Source organism: Schistocerca serialis, chromosome 3 (genome assembly GCF_023864345.2).
Source record: "Schistocerca serialis cubense isolate TAMUIC-IGC-003099 chromosome 3, iqSchSeri2.2, whole genome shotgun sequence".
NCBI classification, from domain to species: domain Eukaryota; kingdom Metazoa; phylum Arthropoda; class Insecta; order Orthoptera; family Acrididae; genus Schistocerca; species Schistocerca serialis.
Window position 1 is genome coordinate 121,842,453 of NC_064640.1, and position 21,323 is coordinate 121,863,775.

At 44.3% G+C, this 21,323-nt stretch overlaps 1 protein-coding gene across 1 annotated transcript in view; it reads right to left on the reverse strand.

The window, feature by feature from the left end:
• The window catches only part of LOC126469814 (prolyl 3-hydroxylase 1-like), a 457,757-nt gene extending 437,141 nt beyond the window's left edge, over positions 1–20,616 (reverse strand). Inside the window, exon 1 of the mRNA XM_050097093.1 lies at positions 20,159–20,616. Coding sequence (XP_049953050.1) covers positions 20,159–20,614 — 456 coding nt within the window. The 5' untranslated portion in view covers positions 20,615–20,616. The remainder of the gene's footprint in view (positions 1–20,158) is intronic.
• Between the last annotated feature and the right edge of the window lie 707 nt (positions 20,617–21,323).

The following is a 21,323-nucleotide window of genomic DNA, read 5'->3' on the forward strand; positions in this document are numbered from 1 at the left end:
GAACAGGATGGAGCGCTCTGCGGAAATCACGGACTTCGAACGTGGTGAGGTGATTAGGTGTTACTTGTGTCATACATCTCTACACTCCTGAACATCCCTAGGTCTACTCTGTCTGATGTATTGGTGAAGTGGAAACATGAAGGGACACGTACAGCACAGAAGCATACAGGCCGACCTCGTCTGTTGACTGGCAGAGACCGCCGACAGTAGAAGAGGGTCGTAACGTATAATAGGCAGACATCTATTCAGACCATCACACAGGAATTTCAAACAGCATCAGGATCCAATGCAAGTACTATGAGGTGAGAAAACTTGGATTTCATGGTCGAGGGGTTGCTCATAAGCCACACATCACGCCGGTAAATGCCAAACGACACCTTAGTTGGTGTAAGGAGCGTAAACGTTGGACGACTGAATAGTGGGAAAACGTTGTGCGGAGTGACAAATCATGGTACGCAATGTGTCGATCCGATGACAGGGTGTGGGTATGGCGAATGCCCGGTGAACGTCATCTGCCAGCGTGTGTAGTGCCAACAGTAAAATCCGGAGGGGGTTGTGTTGTGGTGTGGTCGTGTTTTTCATGGAGGGGGCTTGCACCTCTTGTTCTTTTGCGTGGCACTATCACATCACAGGCCGACATTGATGTTTTAAGCACCTTCTTGCTTCCCACTGTTGAAGAGCAATTCGGGGATGGCGATTGTATCTTTCAACACGATCGAGCAACGGACTGGCCTGCACAGAGTCCTGACCTGAATCCTATAGAACACCTCTGGGATGTTTTGGAACGCCAAATTCGTGCCAGGCCTCACCGACCGACATCGATACCTTTCCTGAGTGCAGCCGTGAAGAAAGGGCTGCCATTCCCCAAGGAACATTCCAGCACGTGATTGAACGTATGCCTGCGAGTTCGTCCACACATGTAGCACTCTCTGCTTCAGCATGACAATGCCAGATCATACAAGATATCTGCGGCATTTGGAAAAAACCGACGCTTTTGGTGCACTGTCGTCGATTATTTTCCATACTGTCACGACTTGGCCCCACCTGATTTTCATCTGTTTCCAAAACTTAAAGAACATCTTCTAGGACTCTACTTTGATAGTGATGAAGCGGTGTAAGCTGAGATGAGGCTGTGGCTCCACCAACGAAGGAAAACATTCTACAGTGACGATATCAACAAAATGATCTCTCGTTAGAAACGTGTTCGTCGTCAGAGTAACAATACTGAGCAGTAAATATGTGGAAATGAAGAATAAGGATGCAGAATATTAATTCCGACTGTTTTTATTTAAAGATCTTTTAAAGTTTTCAAGTACAAAACCCGGAGGCATTACTTTTCAGCACGTCATCGTATATTTAATATCCCCATACACTTAAGCGATATTCCAGTTTCGGAGTGATTCCCGAGCCTTTGCTGCTACCAGTTGTCGCTGTTATTGGCTAATACGCTGCCCATTATAAGGTGCCTTATACATAAAATATATACACTACTGGCCATTAAAATTGCTACACCACGAAGATGACGTGCTACAGACGCGTAATTTGACCAACAGGAAGAGGATGCTGTGATATACAAATGATTAGCTTTTCAGAGCATTCACACAAGGTTGGCGCCGGTGGCGACACCTACAACGTGCTGACATGAGGAAAGTTTCCAACCGATTTCTCATACACAAACAGCAGCTGACCGGCGTTGCCTGGTAAAAGTTCTTGTGATGTCTCGTGTAAGGAGGAGAAATGCGTACCATCACGTTTCCGACTTTGATAAAGGTCGGATTGTAGCCTATTGCGATTGCGGTTTATCGTATCGCGACATTGCTGCTCGCGTTGGTCGACATCCAATGACTGTTAGCAGAATATGGAAACGGTGGGTTGAGGAGGGTAATACGGAACGCCGTGCTGGATCCCAACGGCCTCGTATCACTAGCAGTCGAGATCACAGGCATCTTATCCGTATGACTGTAACGGATCGTGCAGCCACGTCTCGATCCCTGAGTTAACAGATGGGGACATTTGCAAGACAACAACCATCTGCACGAACAGTTCGACGACGTTTGCAGTAGCCCTCCGCCACACACCGTTGAGTGGCTTGCGGAGTATAAATGTAGATGTAGAAGTAGATGGACTGTCAGCTCGGAGACCACGGCTGCGGTTACCTTTGACGCTGCATCACATACAGGAGCGCCTGCGATGGTGTATTCAACGACGAACCTGGGTGCAGGAATTGCAAAACGTCATTTTTTCGGATGAATCCAGTATCATGATGGTCGCATCCGTGTTTGGCGACATCACGGTGAACGCACATTGGAAGCGTGTATTCGTCATCGCCATACTGGCGTATCACCCGGCGTGATGGTATGGGGTGCCATTGGTTACACGTCTCGGTCACCTCTTGTTCGTACTGACGGCACTTTGAACAGTGGACGTTACATTTCAGATGTGTTACGACCCGTGGCTCCACCCTTCATTCGACCCCTGCGAAACCCCACATTTCAGCAGGATAATGCACGACCGCATGTTGCAGGTCCTGTATGGGCCTTTCTGGATACAGGAAATGTTCGACTGCTGCCCTGGCCAGCACATCCAGATCTCTCACCAATTGAAAACGTGTGGTCAATGGTGGCCGAACAACTGGCTCGTCACAATAGGCCAGTCACTACTCTTGATGAACTGTGGTATCGTGTTGAAGCTGCATGAGGAGCTGTACCTGTACACGCCATCCAAGCTCTGTTTGACTCAATGCCCAGGCGTATGAAGGCCGTTATTACGGCCAGAGGTGGTTGTTCTGAGTATTGATTTCTCCGCATCCATGCACCCAAATTGCGTGAAAATGTAATCACATGTCAGCTCTAGTATAATATATTTGTCCAATGAATACCCGTTTATCATCTGCATTTCTTCTTGGTGTAGAAATTTTAATGGCCAGTAGTGTACATAAAACTAGAAAGGACATTGGAAGCTGTTGTTGACGGGGAATCAATATGAATACTGTGAACAGAGCCACCTGCGTATTGGTTTCAGAGTGTGTTTTAACACAATGGGATGGAGATGTTGCTGTCAGCCCGAGACGGAGACGTTTGTGTGTTATTAGTGCAGCAGCAGCGCCTAGAGAGCGGACGAGCCGCACTGCAGAAATGCCTACGTGGGAGAAACTCCTGACACGAACAAGGGCGCGCGTCCGCTGATGCCTGGGGCGGTTACCCCGGCACGCGCAATACCTGATCAAACTCTCGCCAGATGCCGGTGTCGCACAGCAAAGCAAACAGTGTCGCTCAAGTTTCGCGGCTGCAGCACTCGGTTAATCCAGGGAGAAGACCCCTGCCCAACGGCAGCTTCGACGCTGAAATCTCTATCAGGCAGCGGTGCAAACTGCATTCATCTTGCCACTGATTCAGATTAGGAATGAATTCCAGAACTCGACACACTTGTACAGCGGTAAACGTGATGTTATTTCATGTTTAAGTTTTAAATTTTTTCCTGCAATTTCGTAGTTTTTTATTTTTACACCTTTTTACATTTTTTAGCTTCTAATTAAAAAGACACAAATTCTTGCTTTCACTCACAAGACGACCACCCGGCAGTCTGATATTTGTAATTTTTTATATTTATGGTACGCGAAGTTCAGAATTCAAATATCAATAACCTAAAACAGTTCAATGGCTCTGAGCACTATGAGACTTAACATCTTAGGTCATCAGTCCCCTAGAACTTAGAACTTCTTAAACCTAACTGACCTAAGGACATCACACACATCCACGCCCGAGGCAGGATTCGAACCTGCGACCGTAGCAGTCCCACGGTTCCGGACTGCAGCGCCTAGAACCGCACGGTCACCGCGGCCGGCAATAACCTAAAACAGTTGGATGCAACTCTCAAAAACTCTCTAGAAAATCGACTTTGAAGTTCTCCTTGGACGTTTAACTTCAACAATTAATGCGATTTTTTTCACTCTTGACGTTGTGGCCTACTCAGCAGCGTTGGTGAATGGTAACTAAATATTCGCTGTGGTCTTCGTTTTCTTCGTTTCATTTTTCGTTCAGTTTGAATATCTAAATCATTTAAATATAAAATTCATTAAATATATGCCAAATAACACACATCTAATCATTATCCTTTTTTAAAAAAAATAACCGTCTTCTTGTTTTTAATTACATACCACACGCAAAATTCCAGATTTCATTGTAAATATAAATTCTTAATTATTGACATTTTAAAGAAGAAAGTTAATAAATTTGTAATGTTTTTTAATTTAAACAATCTTTATTAACCATTTCTTATAAATTGTCAATAATTAAGGTTTTTTATTTGCAATGCAAGTGGTATGTAATTATAAACAAGAAGACGTGCATTGCCGGCCAGTGTGGCCGTGTGGTTATAGGCGCTTCAGTCTGGAACCGAGCGACCGCTACGGTCGCAGGTTCGAATCCTACCTCGGGCATGGATGTCTGTGCTGTCCTTAGGTTAGTTAGGTTTAAGTAGTTCTCAGTTCTAGGGGACTGATGACCTCAGATGTTAAGTCCCATAGTGCTCAGAGCCTTTTGAACCATTTTGAAGACGTGCATTTTATAGAAATTGAAGGTTTGATTGTATTAATTAGCATAGATTTGATTAATTTTATATTTAAATGACGTAGGTATTCGAAGTACAAGGAAAAATAAAACGAAGATAAAGACCACAGCGAAATTCGAACCAATTCTTCACTGATTACCCACGTATTATTCTCCAGCGCTTCCGATTGAGTCACGTGGGCAATTGTGAAAACCGCCCTAGCGCTAGGGAATTCAAGTTCCACGGAAATCTTCAAAATCGATTTTCCAGTAACCTTCGTTGCTGCAGTGAACTATGATAAACTGCTGATAGAAGAGGAGCAATTTCTTTCGCGTGCCGGCCGAAGTGGCCGTGCGGTTAAAGGCGCTGCAGTCTGGAACCGCAAGACCGCTACGGTCGCAGGTTCGAATCCTGCCTCGGGCATGGATGTTTGTGATGTCCTTAGGTTAGTTAGGTTTAACTAGTTCTAAGTTCTAGGGGACTAATGACCTCAGCAGTTGAGTCCCATAGTGCTCAGAGCCATTTGAACCATTTTTTTTCTTTCGCGTAATGTATTTAGAATATTATAGGTACCTCATCTGGTACTAATCCCTTTCGACGATTAACTTTTTGCACTCCGTAACGCAGACATAGGGCTGCATCGCACGCCCTCGTTTTAATCGTCGCTAGCTGGGCGGCAGCGCGCCACAGGGAATTGAGCGGAACTCCTTGTAGAAACAATGAGGCCACTGTCCAACGATTAGTGTATATATTGAAGTAAAAAGTACGCTTTATTTCAAATATATTTATAGAAGCATTACAGTAAAAACTTTCCATTATGTGATATTTTTACAGTAGGAACTTCGCTAGACCAAAAGTGACGGCCCCTCAGAAATACTTCTCATCCGATTTTAAGGAAACTATTCAATATAAAAAACTGAAACTTTAAACATCTCATAGTCAAATATATTAGCTTGATAATGAACTGCAAATCTTTTCATAATTCGTTGCGTTTATTGTTCAACTTTGAAATAAAGTAAGCCATTGCATGTACAGTCGTGGACAAAACGAGCGAGACCCCTCGCCTTTTCGTTATGCTGATCCGCACAGCTTTGAAATCTGCTACACAGCATAACATGCAAGGCGACGAAGTGCTACCAACATACTATGCACAGGCGTGAAATTGAAAAAATTTCCGAACTTTGTCAGACTGTTTTCAATCGAGTGTAAGACTATATTAACGCTGATTAGTGCGTTAAACACAACACGTAAATATAAAATATAAATGAAAGAAGAAACGCTAATTAGTATGGACTGTACTAATAAAAATGAATTCCAGCTTATCGAGATAACATAACTGTTTTAGTAAGACAAAGTAACCCATATCGTTACGAATTAGCAAAATATTACGCGCATTCGGCCACTAAACGGTCTGTGTCATCGTTCAGACCACTCAGAATGGATTACCGTTGCTGAACTACGTGAAAGTGTGCAAATTTAGCAATGCGTGAAGATTCATAACGAAATTTTGTTAAAAATCATTCGTTGCCATACTTAAGTCAATTCAGTTAGCGACAGAAGCGGAAAAAGTAGGCAGTAACAAGTATGAAATTCTACAAGAGTTTCATATTGACATCCACAAGGCGCTGGTTCACAATAGGTAGCAATAAAACGTATTGGGGGCGCGAGAATTTCTTAAAATGGTTTTACTGATAGTCTATCTGCCTCCATCGAGATAAGAACCGAAAAAAAACCAGACCTCCCTTGCAGTAGCAAATACCTTTCACTACACTAGCAAACAACCCAGGCAAACAGCCCTCTATTATTACCCCAAACATGAATAAGCCGTCAATTTCGCAATGAAAATGGCAAAATGATCTGCAGTTTCTGTTGCATAGAGCTTTCTGGACTTAAAAAAAATGAATTCTCTACCTTATGTCACCGCTTATGTGGCGATCATTCGGGATGTTTATCGAAATAACAAAATACTGTTATTAGCGCATAAATGTAGTAGGATAATTCTGCACCACCCCAGGAAATAAACGGCGACATAGCTGCCAAACATATTCTACAATGTTTCGAATTCTCCATTAGACTCACCACAGCCAGGAAACGTTCATTAGCCGAAATGTTTCTTAAGCTAGCTAGCAATGGGAATACTCTCACTTCCAAAACACGGTGGCATTAATACTGGGATCTGAATTACCACGTGTATAGGCAAATGGATTTTATTTGCATTCGTGTAAAGGTGATTTGGATCGAAAGCGTAGCTACGATAAATATGCTGATGTATCGACTGCAGCTATAACATTTCGAATAAAGAGTAGGGTGAATTATTTATGCGACCCTCATCTACAGTAACTGTCGTAGCTATTTTCATTGTTAGGATTTCGTCACCTAAATCGGTAAAAATGGATCCCTACTAGTCTCACTTTCTTGGCCGTCTATCTGTCTACCCAACCCTTGAAACCCGTCTACTTCGAGTACGGGCAGACATAATAAGCGGAAATGTGTCGCACTTCCTGAAGTATACGGTCTCTTGATGGTGAAAAAAAGTGAGCTCCTATGTCAACGCAATCTAAAGATACGGCAGTTTACGTAAAAAAAAAATTTACGTAGAAGGTCCCCTAGACCTAGAACTACTTAAACCTACCTAAGCTAAGGGCCTCACACACATTCATACCCGAGGTAGGATTCCAACCTGTGACTGAAGCAGCCGCGCTGTTCGTGACTGAAGCGCCTAGAACCGCTAGGCCACCGCACCAGCTGAAACCCTTTTCGCCATTAACAGAATTTCGTTATGAATCTTCACGCATTGCTAAATTTGCACACTTTCACGTAGTTCAGCAACGGTAATCCATTCTGAGTAGTCTGAACGATGAAACAGATCGTTTAGTGGCCGAATGCGCGTAATATTTTGCTAATTCGTAACGATATGGGTTACTTTGTCTTACTAAAACAGTTATATTATCTCGATAATCTGGAATTCATTTTTATTAGTACAGTTCATACTAATTAGCGTTTCTTCTTTCATTTATATTTTATATTTACGTGTTGTGTTTAACACACTAATCAGCGTTAATATAGTCTTACACATGACTGAAAACATTCTGACAAAGTTCGGATAGTTTTTCAGTTTCACGCTTGTGCATAGTATGTTGGTAGCACTTCGTCGCCTTGCCTATTATGCTGTGTAACAGACTTCAAAGCTGTGCGGATCAGCATAACGAAAACGCGAGGGGTCTCGCTCGTTTTGTCCACGGCTGTACTTACAGTTAATTTTTCATGTTGCTACTATTTTACTTTAGGTCATACGTTATAGACTTGGAAATATAGCTAACATATCAAAGTTTTATTTAGAGTTTACCGTAAAGCGATATCTATTTTCATACTCGAGTTATTGGCTTGTGTGAGTGTGGCATGAGCGCGCGGTTCATCCAATTCTGAACTGCACATTGTATAGGATTGAAATGATTCTTAAATACACTGAACTGAAGTATGCAAAAAAGGAAAAACTCCTGAAGACAGACGTTGACTGTGGGTATTGTATCTCAGACACAGTCCCTTTGACTGTTCAGTGGCCGGCCGCTGTGGCCGAGCGGTTCTAGGCGGTTCAGTCTGGAACCGCGCTGCTGCTACGGCCGCAGGTTCGAATCCTGCCTCGGGCATGGATGTGTGTGGTGTCCTTGGGTTAGTTAGATTTAAGTAGTTCTAAGTATAGGGGACAGATGACCTCAGATGTCCTATAGTGCTTAGAGCCATTTGAACCATATTTGAACTGTTCAGTGATGTCACTAAACCCACCCAAAGATGTAAACACTCATGCACGAGCAGCGCCTATTAGACGGAGGGAGTCCGACAGCCGATCAGTTCTAGTTATTCCACCGGGAAGGACGTACACTGCCCATGTTGTCTGTAGTTCAACCATCCCTAGACTGTCAATACTGCGGTTCGGTCGCGTTCGCATTGTTACTTTGTGCCGGGAAGGATTCTCAACAAGGAAAGTGTCCAGGCGTCTCGGAGTGAAGCAAAGCGATGTTGTTCGGACATGGAGGAGATACAGAGAGACAGGAAATGTCGATGACATGCCTCACTCAGGCCGCCCAAGGACTACTACTGAAGTGGATGACCGCTTCCTACGGATTATGGCTCGAAGCAACCCTGACAGCAAAGCCACCATGTTGAATAATGCTTTTCGTGCAGCCACAGGACGTCGTGTTACGACTCAAACTGTGCGCAATAGGCTGCACGATGCGCAAAATGGTTCAAATGGCTCTGAGCACTATAGGACTTAACATCTGAGGTCATCAGTCCCCTAAAACTTAGAGCTACTGAAACCTAACTAACCTAAAGACATCACACACATCCATGCCAGAGGCAGGATTCGAACCTGCGACCGTAGCGATCGCGCTGTTCCAGACTGAAGCGCCCAGAACCGCTCGGCCACGCCGGCCGACCACGATGCGCAACTTCACTCCCGACGTCCATGGGGAGGTCCATCTTTGCAACCACAACACCATGCAGCGCGATACAGATGGGCCCAACAACATGCCGAATCGACCGCTCAGGATTGGCATCACGTTATCTTCACCGCCGAGTGTCGCATATGCCTTCAACCAGACAATCGTCAGAGACATGTTTGGGGGCAACCCGGTCAGGCTGAACGCCTTAGGTACACTGACCAGGGAGTGCAGCAAGGTGGAGATTCCCTGCTGTTTTGGGCTGGTATTATGTGTAGCCGACGTACGCCGTTGGTGGTCATGGAAGGCTCCGCAACGGCTGTACGATACGTGCATGCCATCCTCCGACCGACAGAGCAACCAAATCGGCAGCATTCGTCTTCATGGACGACAATTCGCGCCCGCATTAATGCAGATCTTGTGAATGACTTCCTTCAGGATAACAACATCGCTCGACTAGAGTGTCCAGAATGTTCTCCAGACATGAACCCTATCGAACATGCCAGGGAGGGATTGAAAAGGGCTCTTTATGAACGACGTGACCCACCAACCACTCTGAGGGATCTACGCCGAACCGCCGTTGAGGAGTAGGACAATTTGGACCAACAGTGCCTTGATGAACTTGTGGATAGTGTGCCACGACGAATACAGGCATGCATCAATGCAAGAGGACGTGCTACTGGGTATTAGAGGTACCGGTGTATACAGAAATCTGGAACACCACCTCTGAAGGTCTCGCTGTATGGTGGTACGCCGGCCGAGGTGGCCGAGCGGTTCTAGGCGCTACAGTCTGGAACCGTGCGACCGCTACGGTCGCAGGTTCGAATCCTGCCTCGGGCATGGATGTGTGTGTTGTCGTTAGGTTCGTTAGGTTTAAGTAGTTCTAAGTTCTAGGGGACTGATGACCTCAGAAGTTAAGTCCCATAGTACTCAGAGCCATTTGAACCATTTTTGTATGGTGGTACAACATGCAATGTGTGGTTTTAATGAGCAATAAAAAGCGCTGGAATGATATTTATGTTGATTTCTGCTCTAATTTTCTGTACAAGTCCCGGAACTCTCGGATCCGAGGCGATGCAAAACTTGTTCCGGTGTGTGTATATATCCAAACAGTTGCCCTACATGGGACAACACTATGTAGCATTGATGCCTAGTACAGTCAGAATCGAGAATGGAGCATGTTAGAGCCACGAATAATCGTGTCGAATGAGGCTCGACATAGGAGCGGGAAACAAAATTTGTAATGTCGAGCCCCACTCGACGTTGGAGTAGGAAGAGTTAAGCGATTGTAGTTGCTTTTCAATTCCACGATAGGTTATCTCAATATCTTTCATTTCAACATTCCTACGATGATTGAAAGGATGAACCGTGATACGATCTTCCGCGCTGAAACATTTTCGGAAGACCGAATTCAGTTTTTCGATCTTTTCTCCATTATCTTCCGTTTTGGTGTTAGTAGGGTCTCTGAGTGAGTGAATAGGTGATTTCAAACCGCTCATTGATTTACATAATACAGAAACCTCTTAGGATTTTTGCTCAAATCGGTTGACAATATTTTACTTTCAAAGTCATTGAACACATTTCTCATTGCTCTCCTTACGCTCACTTCCACTTCGTTCAGCTTTTGTCAGCTTTGTTTTGACTTCTCTTGAATCTGAGGTGAAGCTCTCTTTGTTTAAGCAGCGGTTTTCTAATACGGCTATTAAACCACGTAGGCCCCTTCTTTTACTTTAAGACCTTGCTCGGAACAAACTGGTTGAAGGGGGGAAACCAGGAGAAGGTTTTCTGTATCATCAGAACCAGAGTGGATAACAAGGCCTGTACTGGAAGATGCAAGCGCGGCAGCGTGAATGAGAGTCACAGCAACGAGGGGAAGAGTTACATGGTATTTTTCCGAACATCAGGGATAGGCTGAAACTGAAGCACATCAACCCGACTAGGAGAATCATACAATTTTTAGCAGGGTACAGGTCGTATCCCGTTTACGTAATATAGAATTCAAATGTCCATCATAACTCTTTGTGATCATGAGGGAAACTAAGGTCACACTGTGCCGCAGTGCTGTAACTGCACGACCGCTACGGTCGCAGGTTCGAATCCTGCCTCGGGCATGGATGTGTGTGATGTCCTTAGGTTAGTTAGGTTTAACTAGTTCTAAGTTCTAGGGGACTTATGACCACAGCAGTTGAGTCCCATAGTGCTCAGAGCCATTTTTTTAGCTGTAACTGCGGTGTGGATAGGACGACAACACCACCTAATACTAACATGGATGCAACAGTGATACATACATAGCTATAGAGTGCAGTTGACAAGATATCAAATAAGATGGCTGCAACTGACGTGAATAGATATCGCCAAAATTATGGAGGTTTAAGAACAGATTTCAGTCAACAGATGAGCTACCGCAGCAGGAAGATGGCAGCGTCATGGAGCCATACACTGTTAGAACAAACTCTGCCACTAGCACCGAGCCATTTCCACAGATTTTTGCAGCTTCGCAACCACGTGTGCCGACAGAGGCGCAACGCTTCCTGAGGGGAAGATCACGTTTTGCAACCGCGGATATCCTCCAGGATGCCGATCCAATCCTGGAACTTGAAGAGACTACCAGTCACTTAGATATTCCAGATGACTAGCACCGTCCGTAGCCCATACTGTGAAAGTTTCCATTGTTTATTTTCCTCTGTAGTAGTTGTTGAAAATCGTTGTAGACATATAGATGGACCTGAAAGACTTTGTGCTGGCTTGAGGCCTACCAGGAGACACAATCCAGAAGGGTCCATAATAGTACAGGTGGTGGTAGTGAGCATCTAGGAAAATGGCAGTACTTGACACATATTCGGGGGCAGCATCTGACTTCGTCGGCTTAAAACTAGACGTAGAATAGTTGTAGGTTTTAATTTTCTCTCATGTTATATCTTTAAATGTTTCTTTATTTTCTCAATTCATTCTAGTATATGCTATGTTATACATTACGTATATAAACTGTAGTTAAATTCTTCTGTAAAAGAGCAAAACTAATGTCATGTATAGTTACGACGTGCTATAGTTTTCTAGTGAGCAGGTCGCTGTAGTGTAGAAGAATTTCAGATACGTAAATAGATCAATGTTCGCATATAACGGTCGTGCAATCCCTACCAACGTAATCGACAAAACCGCTGCCGCAGTCTTGACAGGCCACAATACTGCCGCTGTCTAATTCCGACAAATGCCGATAGACGTTTCTCCTTATTATGCGAGGCATAACACGGCCTTCTCACAAACAACATTCAAATTCGATTTCTCAACGAGAAACCCACTACGTAACCTTTCCTCATATACAGAACGTAGATGATACCTACCTGTGTGGTTGCGCTGAAATGCTAATCATGTGCATATCTAATCACGTAGTCCATATGTTGTGTGCCACAGTGTACGTTCAATGGTGACTAGAGACGACACAAGAGCATATACGAATGCGTGCAGAAAAGTAATGCCTCCGAATTTTTCATTCTTCCCTCAAAATCGAATTTTTTATTCTTTCCTCAATATCAGTTTGGGTATTACATGTTATGCTTACTGCTTTGTCGACTTTCCCGCCTCTCTTACGCAGGTTCCAGCCCTCTGCCGCTAGAGGGCTCCGAACTGTGGCGTGTAACATGGCGGTATGCAACGTAACTGTGTCTGTGAATGAGTAACAGAGCGCTGTAATCTACACTACTGGCCATTAAAATTGCTACACCAAGAAGAAATGCAGATGATAAACGGGTATTCATTGGACAAATACATTATACTAGAACTGACATATGATTTACATTTTCACGCAATTTGGGTGCATACATCCTGAGAAATCAGTACCCAGAACAACCACCTTTGTCCGTAATAACTGCCTTCATACGTCTGAGCATTGAGTCAAACAGAGCTTGGTTGGCGCGTACAGGTACAGCTGCCCATGCAGCTTCAACACGATACCACAGTTCATCAAGAGTAGTGACAGGCGTATTGTGACGAGCCAGTTGCTCGGCCACCATTGACCACACGTTTTCAATTGGTGAGAGATCTGGAAAATGTGCTGGCCAGGGCAGCAGTCGAACATTTTCTATATCCAGAAAGGCCCGTACAGGACCTGCGACATGCGGTCGTGCATTATCCTGCTGAAATGTAGGGTTTCGCGGGGATCGAATGAAGGGTAGAGCCACGGGTCGTAACGCATCTGAAATGTAACGTCCACTGTTCAAAGTGCCGTCAATGCGAACAAGAGGTGACCGACACGTGTAATCAATGGCACCCCATACCATCACGCCGGGTGATACGCCAGTATGGCGATGACGAATGCACGCTTCCAATGTGCGTTCACCGCGTTGTCGTCAAACACGGATGCGACCATCATGATGCTGTAAACAGAACCTGGATTCATCCGAAAAAATGTCGTTCTGCCATTCGTGCACCCAGGTTCGTCGTTGAGTACACCATCGCAGGCGCTCCTGTCTGTGATGCAGCGTCAAGGGTAACCGCAGCCATGGTCTCCGAGCTGATAGTCCATGCTGCTGCAAACGTCGTCGAACTGTTCGTGCAGATGGTTGTTGTCTTGCAAACGTCCTCATCTGTTGCCTCAGGGATCGAGACGTGGCTGCACGATCCGTTACAGCCATGTGGATAAGATGCCTGTCATCTCGACTGCTACTGATACAAGCCCGTAGGGTCCAGCACGGCGTTCCGTATTACCCTCCTGAACCCACCGATTCCATATTCTGCTAACAGTCATTGTATCTCGCAATCGTGATTGGCTACAATCCGACCTTTATCAAAGTCGGAAACGTGATGGTACGCATTTCTCCTCCTTACACGAGGCATCACAACAACGTTTCACCAGGCAACGCCGGTCAACTGCTGTTTGTGTATGAGAAATCAGTTGGAAACTTTCCTCATGTCAGCACGTTATAGGTGTCGCCATCGGCGCCAACCTTGTGTGAATGCTTCGTGGCGTAGCTATTTTAATAGCCAGCAGTGCAGAAATGAATAAGCAGCCATGTCCGGATGGATTCCCAATATGGTTTTGCAGAGAGTCCTCTAAGGCATAGACCCCTTACTTAGCTTTCATTTATTGCTAACCTTGCGACCAATGCAAAGTCCCAAGCGACTGGAAGACATTGCATATGACTGCCGCATACAAGAAGGTCAAATGAAAGGACCCCCAAAATTACAGAAAAATATCCTTAACGTAGGTTTGCTGCAGCATTCTTGAGCATATTCTCAGTTCGTATATAATAAATTTCCCTGAGACGGAAAAGCTGTCCGCAAATCGTTACGGATTTAGAAAGCATCGCTAATGCGTAACTCAGCTTGCTGTTTTCTCACATATCCTGCGAACCATGAATGAATGGCAACAAGCCGCATATTCCTAGATTTCCGGAAAGCGTTTGACTCGGTGCTCCACTGCAGACTGTTAACAAAATTACGGGCATACTGAATGGTTCCCAGATATGTGAGTGGCTCGAAGACTTCTTAAGTGGCAGAAACCAGTTGGTTGTCCTCTACAGCGAGACAAGGGTATCGTCAGGAGTTCCCCAAGGAAGTGTTATAGGACAGTTCCTATTCTTTACATACATAAATGATATGCCAGACAGGGTGAGTAGCAGTTTACGGTTGTTTGCTGCTTATGTTCTGGTGTACGAGAAGGTGTTGCTGAGTGAGCGTATGAAGGAACAACATGATTTAGACAAAATTTCTAGATGGTGTGATGAATGGCAGCTTCCTCTAAATGTAGACTAATGTCATAAAGTTCGAATACAACATTAGTAATGTGCTGATTGACAAAGTCACTCAGATTAAATGTCTAGGTGTAACGTTGCAGAGCGATATGAAATGGAACGAGCACGTAAGGACTCTAGTAAGGAAAGCGGACAGCAGAGTTTGGTTTAGTTTTAGCAAAGTATAGGTCTTTCACAAAGGAAAGAGCATATAGGACATTAGTGCCATCCATTCTTGGGTGCTACTCGAGTGTTTGGGATCTCCACCAGGCCAGATTAAAGGAAGAAATCGAAACAATTCCGAGTCAGGTTGCTAGATATGTTACCAGTTGGTTAGATCAACACGTGAATATCACAGAGATGCTTCATGAAAAATGGGAATCCCTGGAGGGAAGACGACTGAGAAAATTTGGAGAGCTGGCATTTGACACTGAGCGCAGAACGATTCTACTGCCGACGACGTACATTTCGAGTAACGACCACGAAGATAAGATACGAGAAATTAGCACTAGTACGGAAGCATATAGATAGTCGTTCTTCCCTCGCTCTGTTTACGAGTGTAAAAGGAAAGGAGATGACTAGTAGTGGTACAGGCAACTTTCCACCATGCCCAATACGGTGGCTTGCGGAATACAGGGTGTTTATAAATGAATATCGAGGTTTTAACGCTTTATAATATTTATGACATTAAACTTACAGTTACAAATGATATGTCAAATGAAAAAGCAACTCAAACAGTTTAACCAAGAACCTTACAAATGTTCAATGTGAGCACCATTTGTCACACGGCACACATCAAGTCTATAGCCGAGTTCTTCCCAAACGTTGATAAGTGTGTCTTCAGTGATTGTAGCGACAGCTGCTTCAATCCGGTTTCTTAATTCAGGGATTTTCAAAATGGTTCAAATGGCTCTGACAACTATGGGATTTAACATCTTATGTCATCAGTCCCCTAGAACTTAGAACTACTTAAACCTAACTAACCTAAGGACATCACACACATCCATGGCCGCGGCAGGATTCGAACTCGCGACCGTAGCAGTCGCGCGGTTCCGGACTGTGCGCCTAGAACCGCTTGGCCACAATTCAGGGAGGTCTGCTGGTGCCGGAGGCACGTACATACGATCCTTGATTAAGCCCCAAAGGAAAAAATCGCATGGCGTTAGGTCGGGTGAACGTGGAGTCCATGCAAAGCAAGCCCTGTCATTGGGCCCCTTGCGGCGCTTGGGTACAGTGAAGTTCAACCAACCGCGTACTTCGCTATGCCAGTGAGGTGGCGCACCATCTTGCCGGAAAATGAAATTCTCTGGATTCTTCCAACTGAGGGAAGAGCCATTGCTCTAGAGTATCAAGGTAAGGAGTGCCAGATACAGTAGGTTAACCAAAAAAGAAAGGCCCATAAACTTTCCGCCGGGATACGGCACAAAAAACACTTGATGTGTGCCGCGTGACAAATGATGCTCACATTGAACATTTATAAGGTTCTTGGTAAAACTGTTTCAGTTGCTCTTTCATTTGACATATCATTTATAACTGTAAGTTTAATGTAATAAATATTATAAAACGTTAAAACCCCGATATTCATTTAGAAACACCCTGTATGTACGCAGATGTTGATGTGGATGAAGACAGGCCGCAAAATTTCACACCAATGTCTGTAACATCGGGTTGCTGGAGAATCCTTGGACACATTCTTGGATCGAATGTAAAAAAAAATTTCTTGAGACGGAGAAGCTTACGTCCACGAATCAGGACAGTTTTAGAAAGCATTGTTCGTGCGAAACTCAGCTTGCCCTTTTCTCACATTATATGCTGCAAACTATGGATGAAGGGCAACAGTCAGGTTCCACATTTCTAGATTTCCGGAAAGCATTTGATACGGTGCCTCACTGCAGACCATTAAAGAAGCTACGAACATATGGAATAGCTTCTCTGATATGTGAGTGACTCGAGGACTTCTTAAGACATAGAAACAATTATGTTGTCCTCGACGGCAAGTGTTTATCAGGGACAAGGGTAACCTCAGAAATGCCCCAAGGAAGTGTGATAGGACCGCTGTTGTTCTCTATATACATAAATGATGTCTACGGTAGTTTGCTGATCATGCTGTGGTGAACGGCAAAATTTCGAAACTGAGTCACTGTAAAACGATACAAGATGACTTAGAGAAAATATATAGTTGGTATGATGAATGGCAGCTAGCTCTAAATGTGGAAAAATGTGAGTTAATGCGTATGAGTAAAAAAACAAAACAGTAGTGTTCGGATATAGCATTAGCAGCTTCCTGCTTGATACAGTCACGTCGTTTAAATATTTGGGCGTAACGTTGCAAAGCGATATGAAATGGAACGAGCATGAGAAGATTGTGGCAGGGAAGGAGAATGGTGGACTTCGGTTTTTTGACAGAACTTTGGGAAAGTTTGGTTCATCTGTAAAGGAGACCGCATATAGGGCGCTGGTGCAACCTATTCTTGAGTACTGCTCGAGTGTTTGGGACCCATACCAGGTCAGATTAAACGAATATATTGAAGCAATTCAGAGGGGGGCTGCTACATTTGTTACCGGTATGTTCGAACAACACGCAACTCTTACTGAGATGCTTTGGGAATTAAGATGGGAATCCCTGAAGGGAAGGCGCCATTATTTTCGAGGAACACCACCTAGAAAATTTAGAGAACCAACATTTGAAGCTCACTGCAGAACCATTTTAGTGCTGCCAACATACATTTCGCGTAAGGGGCACGAAGAAAAGATACGAGAAATTAGGGCCCATGTAGAGGCGTATAGACTGTCGCATTTCCCTCGCTCAATTTACGGAAACAGGGAAGGAAATGACCAGTAGTCTTACAGGGTACCCTCCGCCACGCACCGTACGATACTTCCGGAGTATGTATGTAGATGCAGATGTAGAGGCCACGTGTTGACCACAGTACCTCCAATGCCGCCGCGCAGTGACACTGCAGAAGAGGATGACGCAACCAGCCACCGAAAGGCCAATGTCCTACAAAAAGACCAAACCGCCACGGAGTTTACTTCATGGTCACAAAATCAACGTTAGCTGGCATAAGAATACTTTGCGCGTTGCGAAGGAAAGGGTTTATTTGTTCAATTGAACCTTTCGCTAAAAAATCCTCTCACTGTCTACTTTCATTACATATCAGTATCGGCACTCGCGCAGCACTGTTTATCCAGTAAATCTCAAAAGCTACGTCGTGGCCCTGAACTCAAACATCAGCTCACAATACAAAGAAAAGTACAAACAACAGAAATCGCGTCATCGACAGCTTCATTCTTTTTGGAAACTGAAAAACATTCTGCCAAAGTCATGTCAGCATTTAGCAAGATTCTCGTCCCGCTCTGTTTGCTGCCGGTACCATAAATTTAAGACAGGGTCTAAATTACCAATCTCCCCACCGTGTGTTATGGAACGAGGGCACAGAATATTGGCAGCTGCTGGTTATGAGGCCGTCATGTGGAAACGTTCAACCTGTTAGTGTTGGTGTCGTTGCCAGTTCCATCTTTATTATCATTGACAGACACACATGGACGCACAGTAAACATGAATTCGTCACAGTCATATCACTAATCAGTTACACTGGATACGGAACAGAGTATGACACCTAAAGGCGCCCATACATGTTCAGAGCCTCACACTCAACAGTTTTATCCAATAATGCGTGAAGTATGAGAAATAAAGTTGTGTGTTCGTGTGACTCCACAGACGAAAATCGAATTCATGTTTTGCGTTAAAAGACGGTCAATCTTGCTGTAGAGTCCAGGGGATGTACGACACGCGTTGAAGGGAATATCGGGCTGGTTTCCTGCCTACGTCTCAGAAAGACAACGCACAGCCAGTTAACTTCCAAACACAGACAACAGACTTTATACGATAATCAGAAAGATGATGTACACTATATTGTCCCTTAGATCCAATATGAACAACGACGTGACATATGCCAGCCCTACAGTAGCGGGATAAGGCAAGAAATGTTATCACTTGGCGGAAACCCTGATGAGTGAATGGCGTGATGTAAACGGAACAAAATGCCTGGAAAACAAAGTTTTCTGTGCTAAATTTTTTTGGTGAGACGCAGTTTACAAAGCTGTCACGTATATTCAGAGTGTGAAGTGTAACATGCCAGTCGTGTAATGTAGGTATGTGAGCATAAAATCGTTCACATTCACGGAGAGGATTGCTATCAAATTAAATTGAAAGTTTATAGGAAAACTTTTCAAATTTTAGCGCAAATTAGCTACGTGAACTGAAACTACGAAAATAATACTCTGTTTTTAGATAAATCCAATCCATATTTTTGTAAACCGAAAATCATGAAGCATTTTATACGCCGATATTCGTTTACCCCTTTAATCTCAACCAGTTTCAAACAAATGGTATTTAGTGTAGATATCTGTCTGCTCGATATTGTCAATGCAATGACCGGAAATTTACAAATCCACACTAATACGTAGCGCCTCGCAGGCGAGCGTGCTTTCAAACATCCGTATTTGTACTATTCAATTCATAAACGGTGTTTCGCACAACCAGCATTCTGTGTTACAAATTCCGTTTTCCATTAAGGACTTGACAATAAATGGATAGACATAGTATTCATTTTATTATACAGTCATGCTTCCCAATAATAATGAAACTGGCAGTTCCGTCGAACAATTACTATAGTTTGTAATGGAAGATCTGTCGAAAGAAGTAAAAACAAATACCGATGCTGTATGTCGCCAATTTTTAGAGGCGATTTGCCGTGTCTTTAAACAGATAAATCAAATACAGTTATTAAGTGAAGTTGGTGGCGGTGTATTGTGTACAGAACTCATGAAAGGTTTCTGCAGCTTCTTGCCTCTTACTTCGGTATCAAAAAATTACACATTTGTACGTAGGCTACATTGTGTCGCCCTCAATACTGTGGTCATGCAGACAACGAAGTATTTTATCAAAGGCAACGGTCGAATGAATGTGTCTCTACAACAGGAAAGCGTGTATACAGTCTTCAGATAAACGACTTAAGGATAAGGTAATTTCACTGTAATTCAATGCCACTTTCATTGCTACGATCTCAAGATTCTTCCATAGAAAATTCTTTTAGATGCTTTATCTTGTTTCGGTTTGCAGCGGCGTGCTTTGAGGAGTGAGGAAAATACAGAGACTGATGTAATCACGAATGTCCGTAAATGTTTCTGTAGTCGACATTATCGTTAAAGGAGAGGCAGCCTTTGTGAACGGGCCACGCGGATATAACATTTTATCTTACGTTAAGGTCGTTTTTGCTGGAGGAAAATGCACTTCCCAGAGGAACAACAAGCAGAAAACTTACAATCGAGTTCGCGTTAGATGTTAATATTTTTACAGCATTCGCAAGTACGGAGTGTTAATTTGTTAGCCAGGTTGCTACAGAAGCTGCATGCTAGACATTCCAGGCCATTCCTTACCTGGTAATAACACAGTTGTAAATATTCGTACGGTTTGAGATTTTCAAACTCTTCTTCAATTTCCTTGGACAAATAAGACCTATCCCTGAAGTAATTCGGCTTACATTTCATAAGACACAGAGTTTTCTTTATTTTTTCCTCGTAGAAGTGCAGATCTTCGACATCGGTCTCGAATATATGCGGAGAAGAACGGGCCTTCTCGTCGCAACTCGTCCGGCAGTTTACGATTGTCTGCCTGTAATTTCGGTACTCTGACAACGCCTTTTCCAGATTCGTGACGCAATCGTACCACCTCTCCTCCAGGTAAGCTTCGACGCCGGCCTTGAAGTACTGATCACACGTTTTCTGTTCGTCACTCTCCCCTGCGCTACCGATTAAGTGAACGAGCAGGATGGCGAGAAGACGGCTGCTGCTCATGGTTCTGGCACTGCGCTCCCGCGCCGTTGCAGCGGCCATACTGGAACGTGCGTGGCACAACAGCTGGGCGGGGGCAGTGGTGGGGGCCCCGCTCCCCCCCACTCCCCTCCAAATCACGACTCCCCACGCTTCCGGCTCTGGCAACGAAACAAAAATTGACCTGTGCCTAGCCGCTGACTGGCAACTACGGCTCCTGTCTTACGTAGCGAGCGGAGCTTAGGCGGGAAATAAGAATTTTTAGCGTGTCGCGTAACATAAGACAGCCTGAGGCGGTAAGGAAGTTTACAGTTTGACGTCCCGCCCACACTGAGATCAGTAGAGATCACGGCTACTAGAATACCCGGCAGGGGTCACGCAGAGGCAGGCTGTTAGCTGTGACGTTACCGAGAACCGTCGCGTCACTGCCGCACTGCGTTGAAACGTACAGTAGGGTGACCAGACGTCACGTATTTTACGGTAGCGTCCCTTATTTAGCTACTTTCAGGAAACATTCCTCACACACAAATAAAGAAAAGATGTTATGTGGACATGTGTCCGGAAACGCTTAATTTACATGTTAGAGCTCATTTTAGTTTCGTCAGTATGTATTGTACTTCCTCGATTCAAATTGTAAATTTTCACAATAAACGTGTGGGCTGACGAGAATCCGCACACAATTGTGCAATCACGTCATCAACACAGATTTTCTGTGAACGTTTGGGCAGGCATTGTTGGTGATGTCTTGATTGGGCCCCATGTTCTTCCACCT